Source organism: Tachyglossus aculeatus, chromosome 21 (genome assembly GCF_015852505.1).
Source record: "Tachyglossus aculeatus isolate mTacAcu1 chromosome 21, mTacAcu1.pri, whole genome shotgun sequence".
NCBI lineage: Eukaryota > Metazoa > Chordata > Mammalia > Monotremata > Tachyglossidae > Tachyglossus > Tachyglossus aculeatus.
The window spans coordinates 14,499,726-14,523,757 of NC_052086.1; the positions used below are offsets into that span (position 1 = coordinate 14,499,726).

Here is a 24,032-nt window from a genome sequence, read left to right on the forward strand (position 1 = left end):
ATAGGAAGAGTGGCGAGGTGGGAAATGAGTGCGGGGGGCGGGAGGGGGACAGCAACGAGATTACGGGGAGCAGAAAGGCAGGCCATCCTCCCTCAACCCCAACACTTCTATCCCTTCTCTCTCCCCCCTCACCCTCCCAACCCCTTGAACCGTCACTCTCATGGCAGCTAATGGGGGGAGGGGGAGGCAAGGGCCTTACTGCTGTATGGGGAAGCTGGGCCCGGCAGGGAGTGGGGGCCCCTGGGCTGGGGGCTCTGAGGGTCGCTCCCCTCCCCCAACCCCCCCGAAAAATACTTGAACATTCACCTGTACTGAAGTGTTACTTGAACTTGGGGGACCTCGGGAGAGGGATGCGGGGGAGAGGGGTGAGGTTGGGACATCCACTTTGGACCGGGCCTCGACCGGGCGGCTCCCGGTTCGAGCCACCCGCCCCCTCCCCCGTCTCTGGGGTCGGGATGGGGATGGGGGAGAGGGGTCTTCCCCGGACCGACCTGGCCCACTCCTCCATTGTCATGGAAACTTACAGCCCGGTCGCCCAGGGAACTGCCACTCTTGGTTGCCATGGAAATGGCAGCCAGTGGACACTCCCTTGACTAGTGCTCCTGCTGGAAAGGCCCCTCTGGGTTACCATGGGAACTGCCTGGGTGAGAGGGGTGGGGGCACCTTAGTTCCCGGTTACTATGGAAACAGCCTCACCTCCTCCCCCCCCTCCCATCACCTCCCTACCCCCCCATCACCCCCGGAGCTGTAACCAGGGCATGCCAACGGCAATCCTGCCCTCCTGGGCCATGGCGGGAAAGGATCAGCCAAGCTTTTGGGCTCCCTTCGGGGTCAAGGGGCAGGTGGCACGTGGACCACACCGGTTTAGGGGGAGGGGAGCGGAAACCACATACCTCAGGTAATAAGGGGAGCGGGAATCCAGGAGGGAGGGGAGAGGGACAGACCAAAATCGCCAAGGCGGGGAGAGGGAGCAGAAGCGGGCGGGGATGACCAAGAAGAGACTGGAGAACTGGACCGACAGAGATCCACTGGGGGACGGGGGGGGGAGAGAGGGGAGGGATGGACCAAGAGCGAAGATTTTTTTTCCCCCCGGAAAGGGGGAGAGGCGGGGAGGGGGCCGGAGCCGACCGTGGTCACCGGCTGGGCCTGGGGCTCAGGATTGTACAATATGATTTGCTATAAAACCCAAAATCTTCCAGCCGGGGGCCGTGCTGTCCGTCCGTGTGTCTCGTCTGGTTTGTTGGGGAGCGGGGGGGGGGGGGGGGGGGGGGTTGGGGACCAGTGGGCTCCAGCCACGTGCTCCGGGGTGGCCAGTTGGGCGACCAAACAGTCGGCCTGGGCGGGGGGCGGGGGGGGATGCTCGGCCCTCCCTCCGGCCCCCACGTGTCCGGCCTGGCTCCTCCCTCTGTCCAACTCCTTTTCCTGTTTCTCTCCTTCTGTCTCTGTGTCTCCCTCCCGGTCCGACGTTAGAGACGTGTCCCCTCCTGATCCCAGGAAGACCCCCTCTCCCCCTGCTCGGAAATCCCTTCCAGCCCCCCCGGGCCACAATTTGGAGGGGCTCCAAACCCTCCCCCGGACCCCACCCCACGTCCGGGCCTGTCCTCCTCCTCCTCCTCCCCCCCGGTACCCCGGGATGAAGGGTGGGGAGGGCGATGCCGGGGAGCAGGCCCCCTTGAACCCCGAGGCGGGGGAGAGCCCCGCGGGCTCGGCCACCTACCGAGACTTCGTGCATCGGGGCTACCTGGACCTCATGGGGGCTAGCCAACACTCCCTGCGGGCCCTCAACTGGCGGCGACTCTACCTCAGCCGGGCCAAGCTCAAGGCCTCCAGCCGCACATCCGCCCTCCTCTCCGGCTTCGCCATGGTGAGTAGGCCCGCTGGGCCTGGGGGGGGCGAGGAGGAGGAGGATTTGGGCTCAGAACAGTGCTTGACACACAATGAGCACTTCATAAATACCATCAGTATTAGTGTTGGGGGGTCTCAAGAGGGGGAGGCCTCCCTAGAGCAAAACAGACGAGACCAGTTTGGGGGGCTTCGGCAGGGTGGGGGGATTGTGGCAGTAACAGAGATTGACACACAATAAGCACTTAACAAATACTGTTAGTATTTGGGGGGTGAGGAGAGGGGGAGGCCTCCCTAGAGCAAAACAGAAGAGACCAGTTTGGGGGGCTTCGGCAGGGTGGGGGGATTGTGGCAGTAGCAGAGATTGACACACAGTAAGCACTTAAGAAATACTATTAGTATTTGGGGGGTGAGGAGGGGGGAGGCCTCCCTAGAGCAAAACAGAAGAGACCAGTTTGGGGGGCTTCAGCAGGGTGGGGGGATTGTGGCAGTAACAGAGATTGACACATAATAGGCACTTAACAAATACTATTAGTATCTGGTGGGGGAGGCCTCCCTAGAGCAAAACAGAAGAGACCAGTTTGGGGGGCTTCAGCAGGGTGGGAGGATTGTGGCAGTAACAGAGATTGACACACAATAAGCACTTAACAAATACTATTAGTATTTGGGGGTCTCGGAGAGAGGGAGGCCTCCCTAGAGCAAAACAGAAGAGACCAGTTTGGGGGGCTTTGGCAGGGTGGGGGGATTGTGGCAGTAGCACAGATTGACACACAATAAGCACTTAACAAATACTGTTAGTATTTGGGGGTCTCGGAGCGGGGGAGGCCTCCCTAGAGCAAAACAGAAGAGATCAGTTTGAGGGGGCTTCAGCAGGGTGGGGGGATTGTGGCAGTAACAGAGATCGACACACAATAAGCACTTAACAAATACTATTAGTATTTGGGGGTCTCGGAGAGGGGGAGGCCTCCCTAGAGCAAAACAGAAGAGACCAGTTTGGGGGGCTTCGGCAGGGTGGGGGGATTGTGGCAGTAACAGAGATTGACACACAATAAGCACTTAACAAATACTATTAGTATTTGGGGGGTGAGGAGAGGGAGAGGCCTCCCTAGAGCAAAACAGAAGAGACCAGTTTGGGGGGCTTCAGCAGGGTGGGGGGATTGTGGCAGTGACAGAGATTGACACATAATAAGCACTTAACAAATACCATCAGTAATAGTATTTGGGGGTCTCGGAGAGGGGGAGGCCTCCCTAGAGCAAAACAGAAGAGACCAGTTTGGGGGGCTTCAGCAGGGTGGGGGGATTGTGGCAGTAACAGAGATTGACACATAATAAGCACTTAACAAATACCATCAGTAATAGTATTTGGGGGTCTCGGAGAGGGGGAGGCCTCCCTAGAGCAAAACAGAAGAGACTAGTTTGGGGGGCTTCAGCAGGGTGGGGCGATTGTGGCAGTAACAGAGATTGACACATAATAAGCACTTAACAAATACCATCAGTATTAGTATTTGGGGGTCTCAGAGTGGGGGAGGCCTCCCTAGAGCAAGACAGAAGAGACCAGTTTGGGGGGCTTCAGCAGGGTGGGGGGATTGTGGCAGTAACAGAGATTGACACATAATAAGCACTTAACAAATACCATCAGTATTAGTATTTGGGGGTCTCAGAGTGGGGGAGACCTCCCTAGAGCAAAACAGAAGAGACCAGTTTGGGGGGCTTCAGCAGGGTGGGGGGATTGTGGCAGTGACGGAGACAACAGACGACAAGCCCCTGTCCGGGAGATGTCCAGCTGCCGGAGGAGGCCCAGGGAGGGGGTCCCTCTAGATTGTAAGACCCATGTGGTCAGGGAACGGCTCGGCCTAAAAATGATGGTATTTGTTAAGCGCTTACTATGTGCAAAGCAGCGTTCTAAGCGCTGGGGACGATACAAGGTGATCAGGGGGTCCCACGGGGGGCTCACAGTCTTCGTCCCCGTTTTCCAGAGGAGGGAACCGAAGCTCAGAGAAGTGAAGTGTTGGCTTACTATGTGCATGTGCTTCCTAACTTGTACTTCCCAAGCGCTTAGTACAGTGCTCTGCACACAGTAAGCGCTCAATAAATACGATTGATTGAATGAATGTGCAAAGCACTGTTCTAAGCGCTGGGGAGGATACAAGGTGATCAGATGGTCCCACGGGGGGCTCACAGTCTTAATCCCCATTTTACAGATAAGGTAACTGAGGCCCAGATATCCAACTTGTACTTCCCAAGCGCTTAGTACAGTGCTCTGCACACAGTAAGCGCTCAATAAATATGATTGATGGATTAACAAATACCATCATCATCATCCCCATTTTCCAGAGGCAGGAACTGAAGCTCAGAGAAGTGAAGTGTTTGGTAGGGACCGTCTCTATCTGTTGCCAACTTGTACTTCCCAAGCGCTTAGTACAGTGCTCTGCACACAGTAAGCGCTCAATAAATACGATTGACTGAATGAAGTGACTCACCCAAAGTCACCCAGCTGACAAGCGGCAGAGCCGGGATTAGAACCCGTGACCTCCGACTCCCAAGCCCGGGCTCTTTCCACCGAGCCACGCTGCTTCCCAGGCCTACTGGGAAGAGCCCCAGCCTGTGAGTCGAAGGACGTGAGTTCTAATCCCGCTCTGCCAGTTGCCAGTCGCATGACCTTGGGCAAGTCACTGCACTTCTCTGCGCCTCAGTTTCCTCAACTGCAAAATGGGGTTTCGATTCATTCATTCATTCAGTCGTATTTGTTGAGCGCTTACTGTGTGCAGAGCACTGTACTAAACGCTTGGGAAGGACAGGTTGGATATCTGGAGAAGCAGCGTGGCTCAGTGGAAGGAGCCCGGGCTTTGGAGTCAGAGGTCATGGGTTTGAATCCCGGCTCCGCCACATGTCTGCTGTGTGACCGTGGGCAAGTCACTTAACTTCTCTGAGCCTCAGTTCCCTCATCTGTAAAATGGGGATTAAGACTGTGAGCCCCACGTGGGACATCTTGATCACCTTGTATCCCCCCCAGCACTTAGAACAGTGCTCTGCACATAGTAAGCGCTTAACAAATGCCATCATTATTATTATTATTATATCTGGGCCTCAGTTCCCTCATCTGTAAAACGGGGATGAAGACTGTGAGCCCCCCGTGGGACAACCTGATCACCTTGTAACCTCCCCAGCGCTTAGAACAGCGCTTTGCACATAGTAAGCGCTTAATAAACGCCATCGTTATTATTATATCTGTTCTTCCCACCTAAGACTGTGATCCTCACACAGAACGGGGACTGCGTCCGACCGTCTCTATACGTTACCGACTTGTACTTCCCAAGCGCTTAGTACAGTGCTCCGCACACAGTAAGCGCTCAATAAATACGACTGAATGACTGAATAAATGACGCGTACCTACCCCGGCGCTCAGAAGTGCGTCTGACATATAGTAAGCGCTTAACAAGTGCCATAAAACGACAAAAAAACCCAAAGGGAACGTATCTGCCGACTCTTGTTGTACTGAACTCTCCCAAGCGTGTAGTACAGTGTTGTGCACATAAGTGAGTGCTCATTAAATACCACATAGTAAGCGCTTAATAAATACCAACATTATTAAACCAGAATTTGAAACAGTCTCCAAGCAGGGTGGCTCAAGGTGGGATGGGGCAGAGGAGGGGGTACCGCCTGGCTAAAGCATGCAAAGCACGTGTGGCCTAGTGGTTAGAGCCCAGGCCTGGGGCTCAGAGGACCTGAGTTCGAATCCCAGCTCTGCCACTTGTCCACTGTGTCACCTCGGGCTCAGTGGAAAGAGCCCGGGCTTTGGAGTCAGAGCTCATGGGTTCGAATCCCGGCTCCGCCACTTGTCAGCTGGGTGACTTTGGGCAAGTCACTTCTCCGGGCCTCGGTTCCCTCATCTGGAAAATGGGGATTAAGACTGTGAGCCCCCCGGGGGACAACCTGCTCCGCCAATTGTCAGCTGGGTGACTTTGGGCAAGTCACTTCACTTCTCTGGGCCTCAGTTCCCTCATCTGTAAAAGGGGGATTAAGATTGTGAGCCCCCCGTGGGACAACCTGATCACCTTGTAACCTCCCCAGCACTTAGAACAGTGCTTTGCACGTAGTAAGCGCTTAATAAATGCCATTATTATTATTATTCTCTGTGCCTCAGTTCCCTCAACTGTAAAATGGGGATTAAGACCGTGAGCCCCATGTGGGACAGGGACTGTGTCCAACGCGATTATCTTGAATCCATCCCAGTGCTTCGTAAAGTGCCTGGTACTTAGTAAGCGCTTAGCAAATACCATTAAAAACAAAATAAAAAACCTCTTGACTGCTCTGCAATAGTGATGCTATTTGTTAAGCACTTAGTAAGCGCTTAGCAAATACCATTAGAAACAAAATAAAAAACCTCTTGACTGCTCTACAATAGTGATGGTATTTGTTAAGCGCTTACTATGTGCAAAGCACCGTTCTAAGCGCTGAATGCCTTAGTTTCCTCAACTGTAAAATAATAATAATAATAATGGTGGTGTTTGTTAAGCACTTACTACATGCCAAGCACTGTTCTAAGCACTGAATGCCGCAGTTTCCTCAACTGTAAAATAATAATAATAATGGTGGTGGTGTTTGTTAAGCACTTACTACGTGCCAAGCACTGTTCTAAGCGCTGAATGCCTCAGTTTCCTCAACTGTAAAATAATAATAATAATGGTGGTGGTGTTTGTTAAGCACTTACTACGTGCCAAGCACTGTTCTAAGCGCTGGGGGAGATACAGGGTCATCAGGTTGTCCCACATGGGGCTCACAGTCTTAATCCCCATTTTCATTCATTCATTCAATTGTATTTATTGAGCGCTTATTGTGTGCAGAGCACTGTACTAAGCGCTTGGGAAGGACAAGCTGGCAACATATAGAGACGGTCCCTACCCAACAGTGGGCTCACAGTCTAGATGAGGTTACTTGTACATATCTATTCTATTTATTTTATTTTGTTAATATGTTTTGTTTTGTTGTCCGTCTCCCCCTTCTAGACTGTGGGCCCACAGTTGGGTAGGGACTTCCCAAGCGCTTAGTACAGTGCTCTGCACACAGTCAGCGCTCAATAAATACGATTGAATGAATGAGGTAACTGAGGCACAGAGAAGCGAAGTGACTTGCCCGAAGTCACACAGCTGACACGTGGCGGAGGCGGGATTAGAACCCACGACCTCTGACTCCCAAGCCCGGGCTCTTTCCACTGAGCCACGCTTTCATACCTGTCCTTCCTTCTACTTAGACTGTGAGTCCCCGTGCGGAGTTGGGACTGTGTCCGTCCAAGTGCTTAGTACAATCAATCCGTCAATCAATCGTATTTATTGAGCGCTTACTGTGTGCAGAACACTGTACTAAGCGCTTGGGAAGTCCAAGTTGGCAACATATAGAGACAGTCATCATCATCATCATCATCAATCGTATTTATTGAGCGCTTACTGTGTGCAGAGCACTGTACTAAGCGCTTGGGAAGTCCAAGTTGGCAACATAGAGAGACAGTCATCCTCATCATCATCAATCGTATTTATTGAGCGCGTACTGTGTGCAGAGCACTGTACTAAGCGCTTGGGAAGTCCAAGTTGGCAACTTATAGAGACAGTCATCATCATCATCATCAATCGTATTAATTGAGCGCTTACTGTGTGCAGAGCACTGTACTAAGCGCTTGGGAAGTCCAAGTTGGCAACATATAGAGACGGTCCCTACCCAACAGCGGGCTCACAGTCTAGAAGGGGGGGAGTACAGTGCTGTGCACACAGTAAGTGCTCAATAAAAACGATTGATTGATTGATTGATTGATTGATTGATTGTTGGGCCTGTATCTACCCCAGCGCTTAGAAGCGCTTAGTCCAGTGCTCTGCACACAGTAAGCGCTCAATAAATACGACTGATTGAAACAGTGTTGGATACATCATCATCATCAATCATATTTATTGAGCGCTTACTATGTGCAGAGCACTGTACTAAGCGCTTGGTAAGTACAAATTGGCAACATATAGAGACAGTCCCTACCCAACAGTGGGCTCACAGTCTAAAAGGGGGGAGACAGAGAACAAAACCAAACATACTAACAAAATAAAATAAATGGAATAGATATGTACAAGTAAAATAAATAATTAACAGAGTAATAAATCTGTACAAACATATAGACATATATACAGGTGCTGTGGGGAAGGGAAGGAGGTAAGATGGGGGATGGAGAGGGGGACGAGGGGGAGCTTAACAGATACCACGAAAAGAAAAAGGTGGGGAGGAGATAGGAAATGTGGGGAAGAGAGAAACTAAAATCGGCCCGCTCAACCAGAGTCGGAAGTGATGGGTGGGAGAGGATAATTTGAGGAAGTTCAAAGCCTCTGAGAATGCAGAACAGGAAAGTGATAACACATCAAGGAGATGATAACATGGTGGGAGGCTGAAATCCAACCCAGGAGAGGGTGTGAAGATGAGATCCGGGAAAGGCTGGCCAATCCTGTGGGGGAAAAATAATAATAATAATAATAACAGCATTTATTAAGCACTTACGATGTGCAAAGCGCCGTCCTAAGCGCTGGGGAGGTTACAAGGTGAAGAGAGAGAGGGAGGAAGAGAGCGTGAGTGAGGCTGTGGGTGTGCATGGTGGAGGGGTTGAAGAGGGAGGATGCTAAACCCCGGTGAAAATCAATCAATCAATCAATCAATCGTATTTATTGAGCGCTTACTGTGTGCAGAGCGCTGGACTAAGCGCTTGGGAAGTACAAGTTGGCAACAACAACAAACATCACGGAGGCTGCCCAGAGAGGTGGTGTTGCCCACAGGAAGAGCAGGATGGTCCCGGCGGCAGTGAGGGTCTACTACAGTGCCAGGAAAGGAAGGTGATAGTGGTTTGTGAGGTGGGGAGAACTTTCTTTCTATGGCATTTGTTCATTCATTCATTCAGTCGTGTTTATTGAGCGCTGACTGTGTGCAGAGCACTGGACTAAGCTCTTGGGAAGTCCAAGTTGGCAACATATGGAGACGGTCCCGACCCAACAGCGGGCTCACAGCCTAGAAGCGCTTGTTAAGCGCTTACTCTGTGCCAGGCACTATATAATAATAATGATGGCATTTATTAAGCGCTTACTATGTGCAAAGCACTGTTCTAAGCGCTGGGGAGGTTACAAGGTGATCAGGTTGTCCCATGGGGGGCTCCCAGTCTTCATCCCCATTTTCCAGATGAGGGAACTGAGGCCCAGAGAAGTGAAGTGACTTGCCCAAAGTCACATAGCTGACAGTTGGCGGAGCCGGGATTTGAACCCACGACCTCTGACTCCAAAGCCCGGGCTCTTTCCACTGAGCCACGTGATGGCATTTGTTAAGCGCTTACTCTGTGCCAGGCACTATATAATAATAATAATAATAATAATAATAGTAATGATGGCATTAATTAAGCGCTTACTATGTGCAAAGCACTGTTCAAGGTGATCAGGTTGTCCCACGGGGGGCTCACAGTCTTCATCCCCATTTTCCAAATGAGGGGATTGAGGCCCAGAGAAGTGAAGTGACTTGCCCAAAGTCACCCAGCTGACAATTGGCGGAGCCGGAATTTGAACCCATGACCTCCAACTCCAAAGCCCGGGCTCTTTCCACTGATCCACGTGATGGCATTTGTTAAGTGCTTACTCTGTGCCATAATAATAATAGTTGTGGGATTACTAGACATCTAGACTGTAAGCCCGCTGTTGGGTAGGGACCGTCTCTAGATGTTGCCAACTTGTACTTCCCAAGCGCTTAGCACAGTGTTCTGCACACAGGAAGCGCTCAATAAATACGATTGAATGAATGAATGAATGACTATTACTTGTCCCGAGGGTGACTGTTTGAGAAAAACAGCTTCTCACTGCGTGAGAGGCAGCATGGCCTACTGGTTAGAGCATAGGCTTGGGAGTCCCGCTTTGCCACTCATTTGCTGTGTGACCTTGGGCAAGTCACTTCCCTCCTCTGTGCCTCAGTTACCTCACCTGTAAAATGGGGGCTGTGGGCCCCATATAATAATAATACTAATAATAATGATGGCGTTTATTAAGTGCTTTCTATGTGCAAAGCACTGTACTAAGCGCTGGGGAGATTACAAGGAGATCAGGTTGTCCCACGGGGGGCTCACAGTCTTCGTCCCCATTTTACAGATGAGGGAACCGAGGCCCAGAGAAGTGAAGTGACTTGCCCAAAGTCACCCGGCTGACAATTGGCAGACCTGGGATTCGAACCCATGACCCCTGACTCCAAAGCCCGGGCTCTTTCCACTGAGCCACGCTGCCCCATATGGGACATGGACTGTGTCCAGTCTGGTTAGCTTGTCTCCACTTCAGCGCTCAGTGCAGTGCCCGGCACATAGTAAGTGCCTGACAAACACCATAAAATAAATGAAAAAGGGGGGCAGTCGGGGAGGGGAGTGTGCCTTTCCTCTCACCTAAGGGGAAGGCGAAGAGGGCCTGATTTTCTAGACTGTGAGCCCGCTGTTGGGTAGGGACCGTCTCTATACGTTGCCAACTTGGACTTCCCAAGCGCTTAGTACAGTGCCCTGCACACAGTAAGCGCTCAATAAATACGACTGAATGAATGAATGAGTGATTCATCTTCGCTGAGGGAGGAGTGGATGCCGTAATGGTAGGCGCACCCCAGTAATTTCCTGACAGAGAGTTGAAAGGCCCGGGGACGGTGGAGGGAAATAATAATAATAATGATGGCACTGATTAAGCGCTTACTATGTGCACTGTTCTAAGCGCCGGGGAGGTTATAAGGTGATCAGGTTGTCCCACGGGGGGCTCACAGTCTTACAGATGAGGGAACTGAGGCACAGAGAAGTTAAGTAATAATAATAGTAATAATAATAATGATGGCATTTATTAAGCGCTTACTATGTGCACTGTTCTAAGCGCCGGGGAGGTTACAAGGTGATCAGGTTGTCCCACGGGGGGCTCACAGTCTTACAGATGAGGGAACTGAGGCACAGAGAAGTTAAGTAATAATAATAGTAATAATAATAATGATGGCATTTATTAAGCGCTTACTATGTGCACTGTTCTAAGCGCCGGGGAGGTTACAAGGTGATCAGGTTGTCCCATGGGGGGCTCACAGTCTTACAGATGAGGGAACTGAGGCACAGAGAAGTTAATAATAATAATAATGATGGCATTTATGAAGCGCTTACTATGTGCATAGCACTGTTCTAAGCGCTGGGTGACCTGCCCAAAGTCACCCAGCTGACAATTGGCGGAGTGGGGATTTGAACCCGTGCCCTCTGACTCCAAAGCCCGGGCTCTTTCCACCGAGCCACGCTGCTTCTCCCGGAGAAGCGGAGGTGGCCCGGCCCCCGGCCACTGGGACTGGGGGAGTCACGGGACCACCCAGGGGTTGTTGCGGAGGGAGATGACCCAAGGAAAGAAGGAAGACAAGCTATATGGCTCAGTGGAAAGAGCCCGGGCTTTGGAGTCAGAGGTCGTGGGTTTAAATCCCGGCTCCACCAATTCAATCAATCGTATTTATTGAGCGCTTACGGTGTGCAGAGCACTGCACTAAGTGCTTGGGAAGTCCAAGCTGGCAACATAGAGAGACAGTCCCTACCCAAGTGGGCTCACAGTCTTTGTCAGCTGTGTGACTTCAGGCAAGTCACTTCTCTGTGCCTCAGTTCCCTCATCTGTAAAAAGGGGATGAAGACTGCGAGCCCCACGTGGGACAACCTGATCACCTTGTATCCTCCCCAGCGCTTAGAACAGTGCTTTGCACATAGTAAGCGCTTAACAAATACCATCATTATTATTATTATTATTATTATTATTATTATTATTAAGACAGGCAGGCCGGCCTGGTTGGGCTGCCCAGGGAGAAGTTGGACGAGATGGGTGGGGTGGACCGTGGCGTTGGGGGTCCGGAGGAAGGAGTTTGGAGATTGGGGTGACAAGCTCAGGAAAAGGGTTGGGAGGAGGGATCTGTGGGCAAGATGGTTCCTGCCCCGGCCGCGTTTGTTCTCCGGCGTAGCCAGGACGACGGCTTAATGAAGGCCGGGAGGAGGAGGAGGAGGGAGTTCAGCCAGCCAGCAGAGTCCGATCGCAGGATGCAGGACGGGGCCTTGGACGGGGAATCAATCAATCAATCGTATTTATTAAGCGCTTACTGTGTGCAGAGCACTGGACTAAGCGCTTGGGAAGTCCAAGTTGGCAACATCTAGAGACGGTCCCTACCCAACAGTGGGCTCACAGTCTAGAAGGGTACCTCACCGTACCTCGCTCTCGCCTGTCCCGCCATCGACCCCCGGCCCACGTCCTCCCCCGGGCCTGGAATGGCCTCCCTCTGCCCATCTGCCAAGTTAGCTCTCTTCCTCCCTTCAAGGCCCTGCTGAGAGCTCACTTCCTCCAGGAGGCCTTCCCAGACTGAGCCCCTTCCTTCCTCTCCCCCTCGTCCCCCTCTCTATCCCCCCCATCTTACCTCCTTCCCTTCCCCACAGCACCTGTATATATGTATATATGTTTGTACATATTTTTTACTCTATTTATTTATTTTATTTGTACATATCTATTCTATTTATTTTATTTTGTTAGTATGTTTGGTTTTGTTCTCTGTCTCCCCCTTTTAGACTGTGAGCCCACTGTTGGGTAGGGACTGTCTCTATATGTTGCCAATTTGTACTTCCCAAGCGCTTAGTCCAGTGCTCTGCACATAGTAAGCGCTCAATAAATACGATTGATGATGATGATGATGACTGTCTCTATATGTTGCCAATTTGTACTTCCCAAGCGCTTAGTCCAGTGCTCTGCACATAGTAAGCGCTCAATAAATACGATTGATGATGATGATGATAGAAGGGGAAGACAGAGAACAAAACATATTAACAAAATAAAACAAATAGGATATGTACAAGTTAAACAAATAGAGAAATAAATACGTACAAACATATATCCATATATACAGGTGCTGTGGGGAAGGGAAAGAGGGCCGCCGGGCAATCCAGCTGGATCCTCCGGGGGCTGGAGGTCGGGATCTCTGGATGCTGAGGAGGCGCAAACCTCAACTGGGGAGCGGGGTACCCGGCTTCCAGGCACCGCTTCCGCTTTTAGACTGTGAGCCCGCTGTCGGGTAGGGACCGTCTCTATATGTTGCCAACTTGGACTTCCCAAGCGCTTAGTACAGTGCTCTGCACACACTAAGCGCTCAATAAATACGATTGATTGATTCCAGGAGAAGCAGCGTGGCTCAGTGGAGAGAGCCCGGGCTTTGGAGTCGGACGTCATGGGTTCCAATCAGTCAATCGATCGATCGTATTTATTGAGCGCTTACTGTGTGCAGAGCACTGGACTAAGCGCTTGGGAAGTCCAAGTTGGCAACATCTAGAGACGGTCCCTATCCAACGGTGGGCTCACAGTCTAGAGGGGGGAGACAGAGAACAAAACCAAACATATTAACAAAATAGAATAGATATGTACAAGTAAAATAAATAAATAAATAAATAAATACAGTAATAAATATGTACAAACATATATACAGGTGCTATGGGGAAGGGAATCAAATCCCAGCTCCGCCACTTGCCAGCTGTGTGACTTTGGGCAAGTCACTTCACTTCTCTGGGCCTCGGCTACCTCATCTGTAAAATGAGGATTAAGACTGTCAGCCCCCCGTGGGGCCACCTGATCACCTTGTAACCTCCCCAGCGCTTAGAACAGCGCTTTGCACATAGTGAGCGCTTAATAAATGCCATCGTTAGTGGAAATCAATCAATCAATCGTATTTATTGAGCGCTTACTGTGTGCAGGGCACTGGACTAAGTGCTTGGGAAGTACAAGTTGGCAACAGATAGAGACGGTCCCTACCCAACAGTGGGCTCACAGTCTAGAAGGGGGAGACAGAGAACGAAACCAAACATATTAACAAAATAAAATAAATAGAATAGGTATGTACAAGTAAAATAAATAGAGTAATAAATATGTACAAACATATATACAGGTGCTATGGGGAAGGGAATCAAATCCCAGCTCCGCCACTTGTCGGCTGTGTGACTTTGGGCAAGTCACTTCACTTCTCTGGGCCTCGGCTACCTCATCTGTAAAATGAGGATTAAGACTGTGAGCCCCCCGTGGGGCCACCTGATGACCTTGTAACCTCCCCAGCGCTTAGAACAGCGCTTTGCACATAGTAAGCGCTTAATAAATGCCATCATTAGTGGAAAGAGCCCGGGCTTTGGAGTAAGAGGTCATGAGTTCAAATCCCGACTCCGCTAACTGTCAGCTGTGTGACTTTGGGCAAAGTCACTTAACTTCTCTGTGCCTCAGTTCCCTCATCTGTAAAATGAGGATGAAGACTGTGAGCCCCCCGTGGGACAACCTGATGACCTTGTAACCTCCCCAGCGCTTAGAACAGCACTTTGCACATAGTAAGCGCTTAATAAATGCCATCGTTAGTGGAAAGAGCCCGGGCTTTGGAGTCAAGACATCATGGGATCAAATCCCGGCTTCGCCACTTGTCGGCTGTGTGACTTTGGGCAAGTCACTTCACTTCTCTGCACACAGTTAAGTGCTCAATAAATACGATTGATTGATTCTCTGGGCCTCGGTTACCTCATCTGTAAAATGAGGATTAAGACTATGAGCCCCCCGTGGGACAACCTGATCACCTTGTAACCTCCCCAGCGCTTAGAACAGTGCTTTGCACATAGTAAGCGCTTAATAAATACCATCATTATTATTATTATTCCAGGAGGGGCGTGGAGGGGGCGGGGGCCGGTCTCTGGTCCATTTGACTTTGGGTCTGGCCCATCGTCCTATCTTTGGGCAGCACCTGTTGCCAGTGGCCCTGCTCCGATTCCCAAAATAAACTTCTCCGCATTGTTCCCTCCCAACCAGGTTCATCATCAATCGTATTTATTGAGCGCTTACCGTGTGCAGAGCACTGTACTGAGCGCTTGGGAAGTCCAAGTTGGCAACATCTAGAGACAGCCCCTACCCAACAGTGGGCTCACAGTCTAAAAGGGGGAGGCAGAGAACAAATCCAAACATACTAACAAAATAAAATAAATAGAATAGAACCAGGTTCTGTCTCCCCCCCCCACCAAAACGGGTTTTGAAAGAAGCGGGGAAATCTGGGGGGTCAAAATACCCGGCTTCTTGATGGGAGGGTAGGGGGTGGTGGGCGAACCGGAGGTCTGGCGGGGGGCGGGACCCCTGGATTCAGTGAGGCTTGGGGTCCTCACCTTCCTTCCCTCCTCCTCCTCCCTCCCGACTCCCTCCTCCGTCAGGTGGCCATGGTGGAGGTCCAGCTGGAGACGTCGTACGACTACCCGCCCGGGCTGCTGGTGGCCTTCAGCGCCTGCACCACGGTCCTGGTGGCCGTCCACCTCTTCGCCCTCATGGTCTCCACCTGCCTGCTGCCCCACATCGAGGCGGTGAGCAACATCCACAACCTCAACTCGGTCCACCAGTCGCCCCACCAACGGCTGCACCGCTACGTGGAGCTGGCCTGGGGCTTCTCCACGGCCCTGGGCACCTTCCTCTTCCTCGCCGAGGTGGTGCTGGTCGGCTGGGTCAAGTTCGTGCCCGTCGGGGGGCCCGCCGGGACCCGGGGGCCCGCGCTGCCCTCGCCCCTGGCCCCCCGGGCACCCGGGCCGGCGGCTCCCTCGCCCGGGGGGCCGGGCCTGGCGGCCCCCTCGGCCTCGGCGCCGCCCTCCGCCGCGTCCACCGTGGCCCCTCCGGTGGCTTGCCTTCCCCGCCAGCCCTGCGGCGGGGCCCCCCCCCCCGTCCCCCCCGCCCCCCGGCCCCGGCTGGCACGCCGCCATGGCGTCCACCGTCATCATGGTGCCCGTGGGCCTGGTGTTCGTCGCCTTTGCCCTCCACTTCTACCGCTCCTTGGTGGCTCACAAGACGGACCGGCACCGGCAGGAGCTGGAAGAGCTGAGCCGGCTTCAGGGGGAGCTGCAGGCCGTGTGACCGGCCCGGCGGGGCTCGGCCTCGGGAGGAGGGCCGCACGGCCCCGGGGAGGAACTCGGAAGCACCGACCCATCCGACCCGGACCAAGGCTGGCCCCGGCCCTCTCTGCCCCCGCGGAGAAATCCAGAGCCGGGCAAAGGCGCCACGGACACGGGCCCTTTCCTGACTAATCACAGCCACGGGAAGCCCCACTCAGGTAGACACCTACCCTCCTAGGGACGAGGCCCCTAGGTCCCCCCCCCCCCCATTGATTCCTCGGGGCTGGGCCTCGAAGGAAACCCCCGCCGCCCTGTTTTGTAAGACCCGCCCCGTCTTCCTGTCGCGCCTCTCTTGGCGGGATGGCCATTTCGAGCGAAATTCTTCCATCCCTAAACTCTTGCTTCTGTTGGGACCACCGTGTTTGGAAGCCCGGGCCTCAGCCCTCCCCGCCCCCTCTCCCCCCGGACCCACACTTCGTGTTTGCTCTGACTGCTGTAGTACCTGCTCCTTTGAGCTGGATGCCTCCACTCCCCCGTCCCGATCTGGTGGGTCCCGTCTTAGCGGTGGTTGCAATTCCGAAGTTCCTCTCCACAAAAATGCCATCCTGGTGAGCCTTCTGCTGTTGCCTGGGCGGTTGCGGGTATCCTGCTGTTGTTTAGCCCCCTCATTTATAGGGGTTTCAAAGCTTTCATCCCCTCCTGGGTCCGAGAGGTCCGGGACTCGGCTCTCCTGGTTTCCGAGAGGCGTGTCCGGCCGGTTAGATCTACGGGGATATTCGCCCGTCGGTCCCGACTTCCTCAGGGCCGCGCGCGCCCCGGACCCCTCTCTCCGTCGTCCTCGGGGCGCTCGGCCGACTCCCTCCGAGCCGAGCCCCGCCGCTTGGGATCCGGGCCGCTAACGTTCCCGTCGCGGTAGATCCAGCCTATCCAAAAGAGAAGTCTTCCCCCGCCGCCCCACGGCAAATCGGTTTCTTGTAGGGCCCTGTTCCGTCATTTCATTTTTCATCACCATTTTCATTTTCCGTATTTCATTTTTCAATCTCATTTTCTCATCACCAACCACTGCCTATTTATCCCCTCTCAACGTCACCCTCTCGCTCAAGCCCTGGGAGGAAAGGGAATGATGGGGAGGGCAAAGTGGGCAACCGACAGCAGAGGGGAGCTGGTCCGGGAAAGGAACAGTTGGCTTGGGTAATCACCCCCCCGAGGCCTTGCCGCTCACAGCGAGATCCCCAAGGATTGGGGAGCAACTCAAGACGGTTTTCAATGCACCTTTTTTTTTTTTGTAAAATAAATCTTGTTTCACTAAAGACTCTGTTGTCAGTGAGAGGAGGGTGGAAAGTAGATTATACGGATCCTGGGGATGGACTGGGACCGGGGTGTTTGGGGAACAGTCAGGGCGGTGGAGTAGGAGGAAGCAGCGTGGCCTGGCCACGTTCCCTCTCTGTGCCTCCTTTTCCTCATCTGTAAAATGGGGATTAAATACCCTAGCTTAGGCTGTGTCTGATCTGATTACCTAGTATTTACCTCAGCGCTCAGCACGGTGCTTGGCACCCAGTAAGCACCGAGCGCTCAGAGAAGCAGCGTGGCTCAGTGGGAAAATCCCGGGCTTGGGGAGTCGGAGGTCGTGGGTTCTAATCCCGGCTCTGCCATCTTCGCACATAGTAAGCGCTTAACAAATGCCAACATTATTATTATTATTATTTGTCAGCTGTGTGACTTTGGGCAAGTCACCTCTCTGCTCTGGGCCTCAGTTCCCTCATCTGGAAAATGGAGATTAAGACTGTGAGCCCCACGTGGGACAACCTGATTGCCTTGTATCCCCCCCAGCCCAGTGCTTAGAACAGTGCTTGGCACATAGTAAGCACTTAACAAATACCATTATTATTATTATTATTATTAACACATATCAAATTGTTATTAATAACGCAAAGAAGTTGGGGTTTATTCAATCATTCAATTGTATTTATTGAGTGCTTCCTGTGTGCAGAGGACTGTACTAAGCGCTTGGGAGAGTATAGTACAATAATAGACACGTTCCCTGCCCACAAGGAGCTTACAGTCTAGCCGGGGGAGACAGACATTACTTAGAACAGTGCTTGGCACATAGTAAGCACTTAAATACCATTATTATTATAATTATTAACACATCAAATTGTTGTTATTAATAATGCAAAGAAGTTGGGGTTTATTCAATCATTCAATTGTATTTATTGAGTGCTTCCTGTGTGCAGAGGACTGTACTAAGCGCTTGGGAGAATATAGTACAATAACAGACACATTCCCTGCCCACAAGGAGCTTACAGTCTAGGCGGGGGGAGACAGACTTTACTTAGAACAGTGCTTGGCACATAGTAAGCACTTAACAAATACCATTATTATTATTATTATTAACACATCACAATTGTTGTTATTAATAACACAAAGAAGTTGGGGTTTATTCAATCATTTAATTGTATTTATTGAGTGCTTCCTGTGTGCAGAGGACTATACTAAGCACTTGGGAGAGTATAGTACAATAACAGACACATTCCCTGCCCACAAGGAGCTTACAGTCTAGGTGGGGGGAGACAGACTTAGAACAGTGCTTGGCACATAGTAAGCACTTAAATACCATTATTATTATTATTAACACATATCACAAATTGTTATTAATAACAAAAAAGTTGGGGTTTATTCAATCATTCAATTGTATTTCTTGAGTGCTTCCTGTGTGCAGAGGACTGTACTAAGCACTTGGGAGAGTATAGTACAATAATAGACATGTTCCCTGCCCACAAGGAGCTTACAGTCTAGCCGGGGGGAGACAGACATTACTTAGAACAGTGCTTGGCACATAGTAAGCACTTAAAAAACATTATTATTCATAACACATTATCACAAATTGTTGTTATTAATAACGCAAAGAAGTTGGGGTTTATTCAATCATTCAATTGTATTTGAGTGCTTCCTGAGTGCAGAGGACTGTACTAAGCACTTGGGAGAGTATTGTACAATAATAGACACGTTCCCTGCCCACAGGGAGCTTACAGTCTAGGTGGGGGGGGAGACAGACTTTACTTAGAACAGTGCTTGGCAAGTAGTAAGCACTTAACAAATACCATTATTATTATTAACACATCACAAATTGTTGTTATTAATAACACAAAGAAGTTGGGGTTTATTCAATCATTCAGTTGCATTTATTGAGTGCTTCCTGTGTGCAGAGGACTGTACTAAGCGCTTGGGAGAGTATAGTACCATAATAAACAGACACATTCCCTGCCCACAAGGAGCTTACAGCCTAGGCCGGAGGAGACAGACATTACTTAGAACAGTGCTTGGCACGTAGTAAGTGCTTAACAAATACCATCATTATTATTATTACTATAAATAAGAGATATGTGTGCCTAAGTGCGGTGGGGCTGGGAGGGGGAGGAACAAAGGGAGCAAGTCACGGCGATGCAGGAGTGGGAGAGGAGGAAAAGGGGGGCTTAATCAGGGAAGGCTTTGTGGAGGAGATAATAATCAATCAATCGCATTTATTGAGCGCTTACTGTGTGCAGAGCACTGTACTAAGCGCTCTATTATAATATGTATATAATATAATATATTATTATTATTAAGCGCTCTACTAAGCATAATAATAATAATAATAATAATAATAATAATGATAGCATTTATGTGCCTTCAATAAGGCCTTGAAGCCGGGGAGAGGAATTGTCTGTCGGATTTGAGGAGGGAGGGCATTCCAGGCCAGAGGCAGGACGTGGGCGAGGGATGGGCGGCGACATAGAGGAGATGGAGGCACGGTGAATAATAATAATAATAATAATGATGGCATTTATTAAGCGCTTACTATGTGCAAAGCACTGTTCTAAGCGCTGGGGCGGATACAAGGTGATTAGGTTGTCCCGCATGGGGCTCACAGCCTTCATCCCCATTTTACAGATGAGGTAACTGAGGCCCAGAGAAGTTAAGTGACTTTCCCAAAGTCACACAGCTGACAGTTGGCAGAGCCGGAATTTGAACCCATGACCTCTGACTCCAAAGCCCGGGCTCTTTTCCACTGAGCCACGCTGCTTCTCTACAGTGAAGCGTGAACAGTGAAGTGAACAGCGAAGCGGTTAGCGCGCGAGGAGCCGAAGTCGAGAGTCGAAGGGGTTGAGTGTGGGGAGAGGGGTGGGTTAAGAGTGGAAGTCCTAGCTCCTGGAAGGAGGGCAAGATCCGCCAGGGAGACTCCAAAGACTGGAGCCCATTGTTGGGTCTATATGTTGCCGATTTGTACTTCCCAAGCGCTTAGTACAGTGCTCTGCACACAGTAAGCGCTCAATAAATACGATTGAATGAATGAATGAATGGGTTACAGGAAGGGAAAGGGCTTGCCAGCGCTTAGAACAGTGCTTTGCACACAGTAAGCGCTTAATAAATGCCATTATCATCATTATTATTATTGTAGGGCCCGGCCGGGCCGGGCAAAGGAGAAATGTTTACCGGAGAAAGGAATTGGCTGCCAGATCCCCAGGGAGTGAGAAGTGAGAATGGTCAACAGGGCGAACTAGAAAGTCAAATGTCAGGGTTATTTCAGAGCAGAAAGGGGTGGGGGGGACGGAGAAATGGAGGCCGCCGCGCTTCAGTCCTGCAGAGGTGGGTTTTTCTGGGATTTGTCAGAGATGCTGGGTCTTATCCAGGGTGAGAAAATAATGCCTTGGTCTAACTTGGAGAAAGAAGGGACAAAGCACGAGTGCCCACTCACTCCGTGGGGTCATCATCATCATCATCATCAATCGTATTTATTGAGCGCTTACTGTGTGCAGAGCACTGTACGAAGCACTTGGGAAGTCCAAGTTGGCAACACATAGAGACAGTCCCTACCCAATAGTGGGCTCACAGTCTAAAAGGCGGAGACAGAGAACAAAACCAAACATACTAACAAAATAAATAAATGAGAGGGGGAGCGTCCATGGCTGTTTGAACGGACTCTCCCACTTGCATCCATTCATTCATTCAATCGTATTTATTGAGCGCTTACTGTGTGCAGAACACTGTCCTAAGCGCTTGGGAAGTACAAGTTGCCAACATCTAGAGACGGTCCCTACCCAACTGCTTGTCTGAGGTCTCTGACCCGACCTGAGTGTCCAGTCAGGGCTGAAAAGTCCCAAGATGGTGACACTCTGGCCCTCTAGCTCGCAGATGCCAGTTCCCCCTCAGCCCGGACCCCTCCTAAAACCGCTGCCCCTTGTGTCGTCTGTTCATTCATTCATTCAATCGTATTTATTGAGCGCTTACTGTGTGCAGAGCACTGGACTAAGTGCTTGGGAAGTCCAAGTTGGCAACATAGAGAGAGAGAGACGGTCCCTACCCAACAGCGGGCTCACAGTCTAGAAGGGGGAGACAGACGACAAAACAAAACATATTAACAAAATAGACTAAATATGTACAAGTAAAATAAATAGAGTAATAAATACGTACAAACATCTATACATATATACAGGTGCTGTGGGGAGGGGAAGGAGGTAAGGCGGGGGGGATGGGGAGGGGGAGAGGAAAAAGGGGGCTCAGTGTGGGAAGGCCTCCTGGAGGAGGTGAGCTCTCAGAAGGGAGGAAGAGAGCGAGCGTGGCGGATGTGCGGAGGGAGGGCATTCCGGGCCCGGGGGAGGACGTGGGCCGGGGTTGATGGCGGGACGGGCGAGAACGAGGCCCGGTGAGGAGGTGAGCGGCCAAAGAGGAGCGGAGGGTGCGGGCTGGGCTGGAGAAGGACAGAAGGGAGGGGAAGTAGGACGGGGCGAGGGGATGGATGGACAGCCTTGAAGCCCAGGGTGAGGAGTTTCTGCCTGATGCGTAGGGGTTGATTGGTAGCCACTGGAGATTTTGGAGGAGGGGAGTGACATGCCCAGAGCATTTCTGCACAGAGATGATCCAGGCAGCGGCGTGAAGTATGGATTGAAGCGGGGAGAGACAGGAGGATGGGAGGTCGGAGAGGAGGCCGATGCAGTAATCCAGTTGGGATAGGATGAGAGATTGAACGAGTAGGGTAGCTGTTTGGATGGAGAGGAAAGGGCGGATCTTGGCGATGTTGCGGAGCTGAGACCGGCAGGTTTCGGTGACGGATCGGATGTGAGGGGTGAACGAGAGAGCGGAGTCGAGGATGACACCGAGGTTGCGGGCCTGTGAGACGGGAAGGATGGTCGTGCCGTCAACGGTGATGGGAAAGTCAGGGAGAGGGAGGGGTTTGGGAGGGAAGATAAGGAGTTCAGTCTTGGACATGTTAACATGTTAATTATTGAGCAATTACTGCGTGCAGAGCACTGTACTAAGTGCTTAGAATGTACAATTCAGCCTCAAATAGATACAGTCCCTACCAACAACGGGCTCACTGTCCAGAAGCAGCCTGGCTTAGTGGAAAGAGCCTGTGCTTGGGAGTCAGAGGTCGTGGGTTCTAAACCCAGCTCCGCCACTTGTCTGATGTGTGACTTTGGGCAAGTGTGTGTGTATATATATATTATATATATATTAATAAAATATATATATGTATATATATGCATATATATATATATATATTTTATTAATGATGTGTATACATCTATAATTCTACTTCTTTATATTGATGCTATTGATGCCTGTCTACTTGTTTTGTTGTCTGTCTCCCCCCTTCTAGACTGTGAGCCCGTCGTTGGGCAGGGATTGTCTCTCTTTGTTGCCGAACTGTACTTTCCAAGCGCTTAGTACAGCGCTCCACACACAGTAAGCACTCAATAGTCAATCATTCATTCAATCGTATTTACTGAGCGCTTACTGTGTGCAAAGCACTGTACTTAGCACTTGGGAGAGTCCAAGTCGGCAACATATCGAGACAGTCCCTACCCAACAATGGGCTCACGGTCTAGAAGGGGGAGACAGTAAACAAAATCAATCAATCAATCAATCGTATTTATTGAGCGCTTACTGTGTGCAGAGCACTGTATTAAGCGCTTGGGAAGTCCAAGTTGGCAACATATAGAGACGGTCCCTACCCAACAGTGGGCTCACAGTCTAAAACGGGGAGACAGGGAACAAAACCAAACATACTAACAAAATAAAAAAATAGAATAGATAAACAAGAAGACAGGTGTCAATACCAGCAGATTAAATGGAGTCATAGCTATAGCTATTCTATAGCTATTCAATAAACACTATTCATTCACTCAATAAATATCGAGTGAATGAATGAATGATTTATATTGATGCCTGTTTACTTGCTTTGATGTCTGCCTCCCCGCTTCTAGACTGTAAGCCCATTGTGGGCAGGGATTGTCTCTATTACCAGCTGAATTGTAGTAATAATAATAATAATAATAATAATAATAATAATAATAATAGCATTTGTTAAGCGCTATGTGCCAAGCACCGTTCTAAGCACTGGGGTAGATACAAGGTGATCAGCTTGTCCCATGTGGGGCTCCCAGTCTTCATCCCCATTTTCCAGATGAGGGAACTGAGGCCTAGAGAAGTGAAGTGACTTGCCCAAGGTCACACAACTGACAAGTGGCAGAGCCGGGATTAGAACCCACGACCTCTGAGTCCCAAGCCCAGGCTCTTGTCACTAAGCCATGATGCTTCTTAGTACAGTGCTCTGCACACAGTAAGCGCTCAATAAATACGAATGAATGATTTATATTGATGCTATCGATACCTGCTTACTTGTTTTGATGTCTGTCTCCCCCCCTTCTAGACTGTAAACCCATTGTGGGTAGGGACTGTCTCTGTTGCCAGATTGTACTTTCCAAGCGCTTAGTACAGTGCTCTGCACACAGTAAGGGCTCAATAAATCCGATGGAATGAATGAATGAATTAAAGTCACTTCACTTCTGTAGGCCTCAGTTCCCTCATCTGTAAAATGGGGGGTTAAGACTGTGGGACAACCCAATAACCTTGGATCTCCCCCAGTGCTTAGAGCGGTGCTTGGCCCATAGTAAGCGCTTAACCGAAACCATTATGGAAACAGCATTCATTCACTCAATCGTATTTACTGAGCGCTTACTGTGTGCAGAGCACTGGACTAAGCGCTTGGGAAGTCCAAGTCGGCAACTTCTAGAGACGGTCCCTAGCCAACAACGGGCTCACGGTCTACAAGGGGGAGACAGGAAACAAAACAAAACATGTTGACAGGTGTCAGAACCGTCAGAATAAATAGAATTATAGCTATACGCACATCCTTAATAAAATAGAGTAATGAAGTGGAAATCAATCAATCGTATTTATTGAGCGCTTACAGTGTGCAAAGCACTGGACTAAGCGCTTGGGAAGTCCAAGTTGGCAA

At 50.7% G+C, this 24,032-nt stretch overlaps 1 protein-coding gene across 1 annotated transcript; it reads left to right on the forward strand.

Moving 5' to 3' along the window:
• Positions 1 to 1,460: 1,460 nt before the first annotated feature.
• ORAI3 (ORAI calcium release-activated calcium modulator 3) lies at positions 1,461 to 17,064 on the forward strand. Its single transcript, XM_038763405.1, is given in 3 exon segments — positions 1,461 to 1,864; positions 15,089 to 15,577; positions 15,579 to 17,064. Coding segments are annotated over 3 exon segments (918 nt in total). The 5' UTR covers positions 1,461 to 1,633; the 3' UTR covers positions 15,777 to 17,064.
• The last annotated feature ends 6,968 nt before the right edge of the window (positions 17,065 to 24,032 follow it).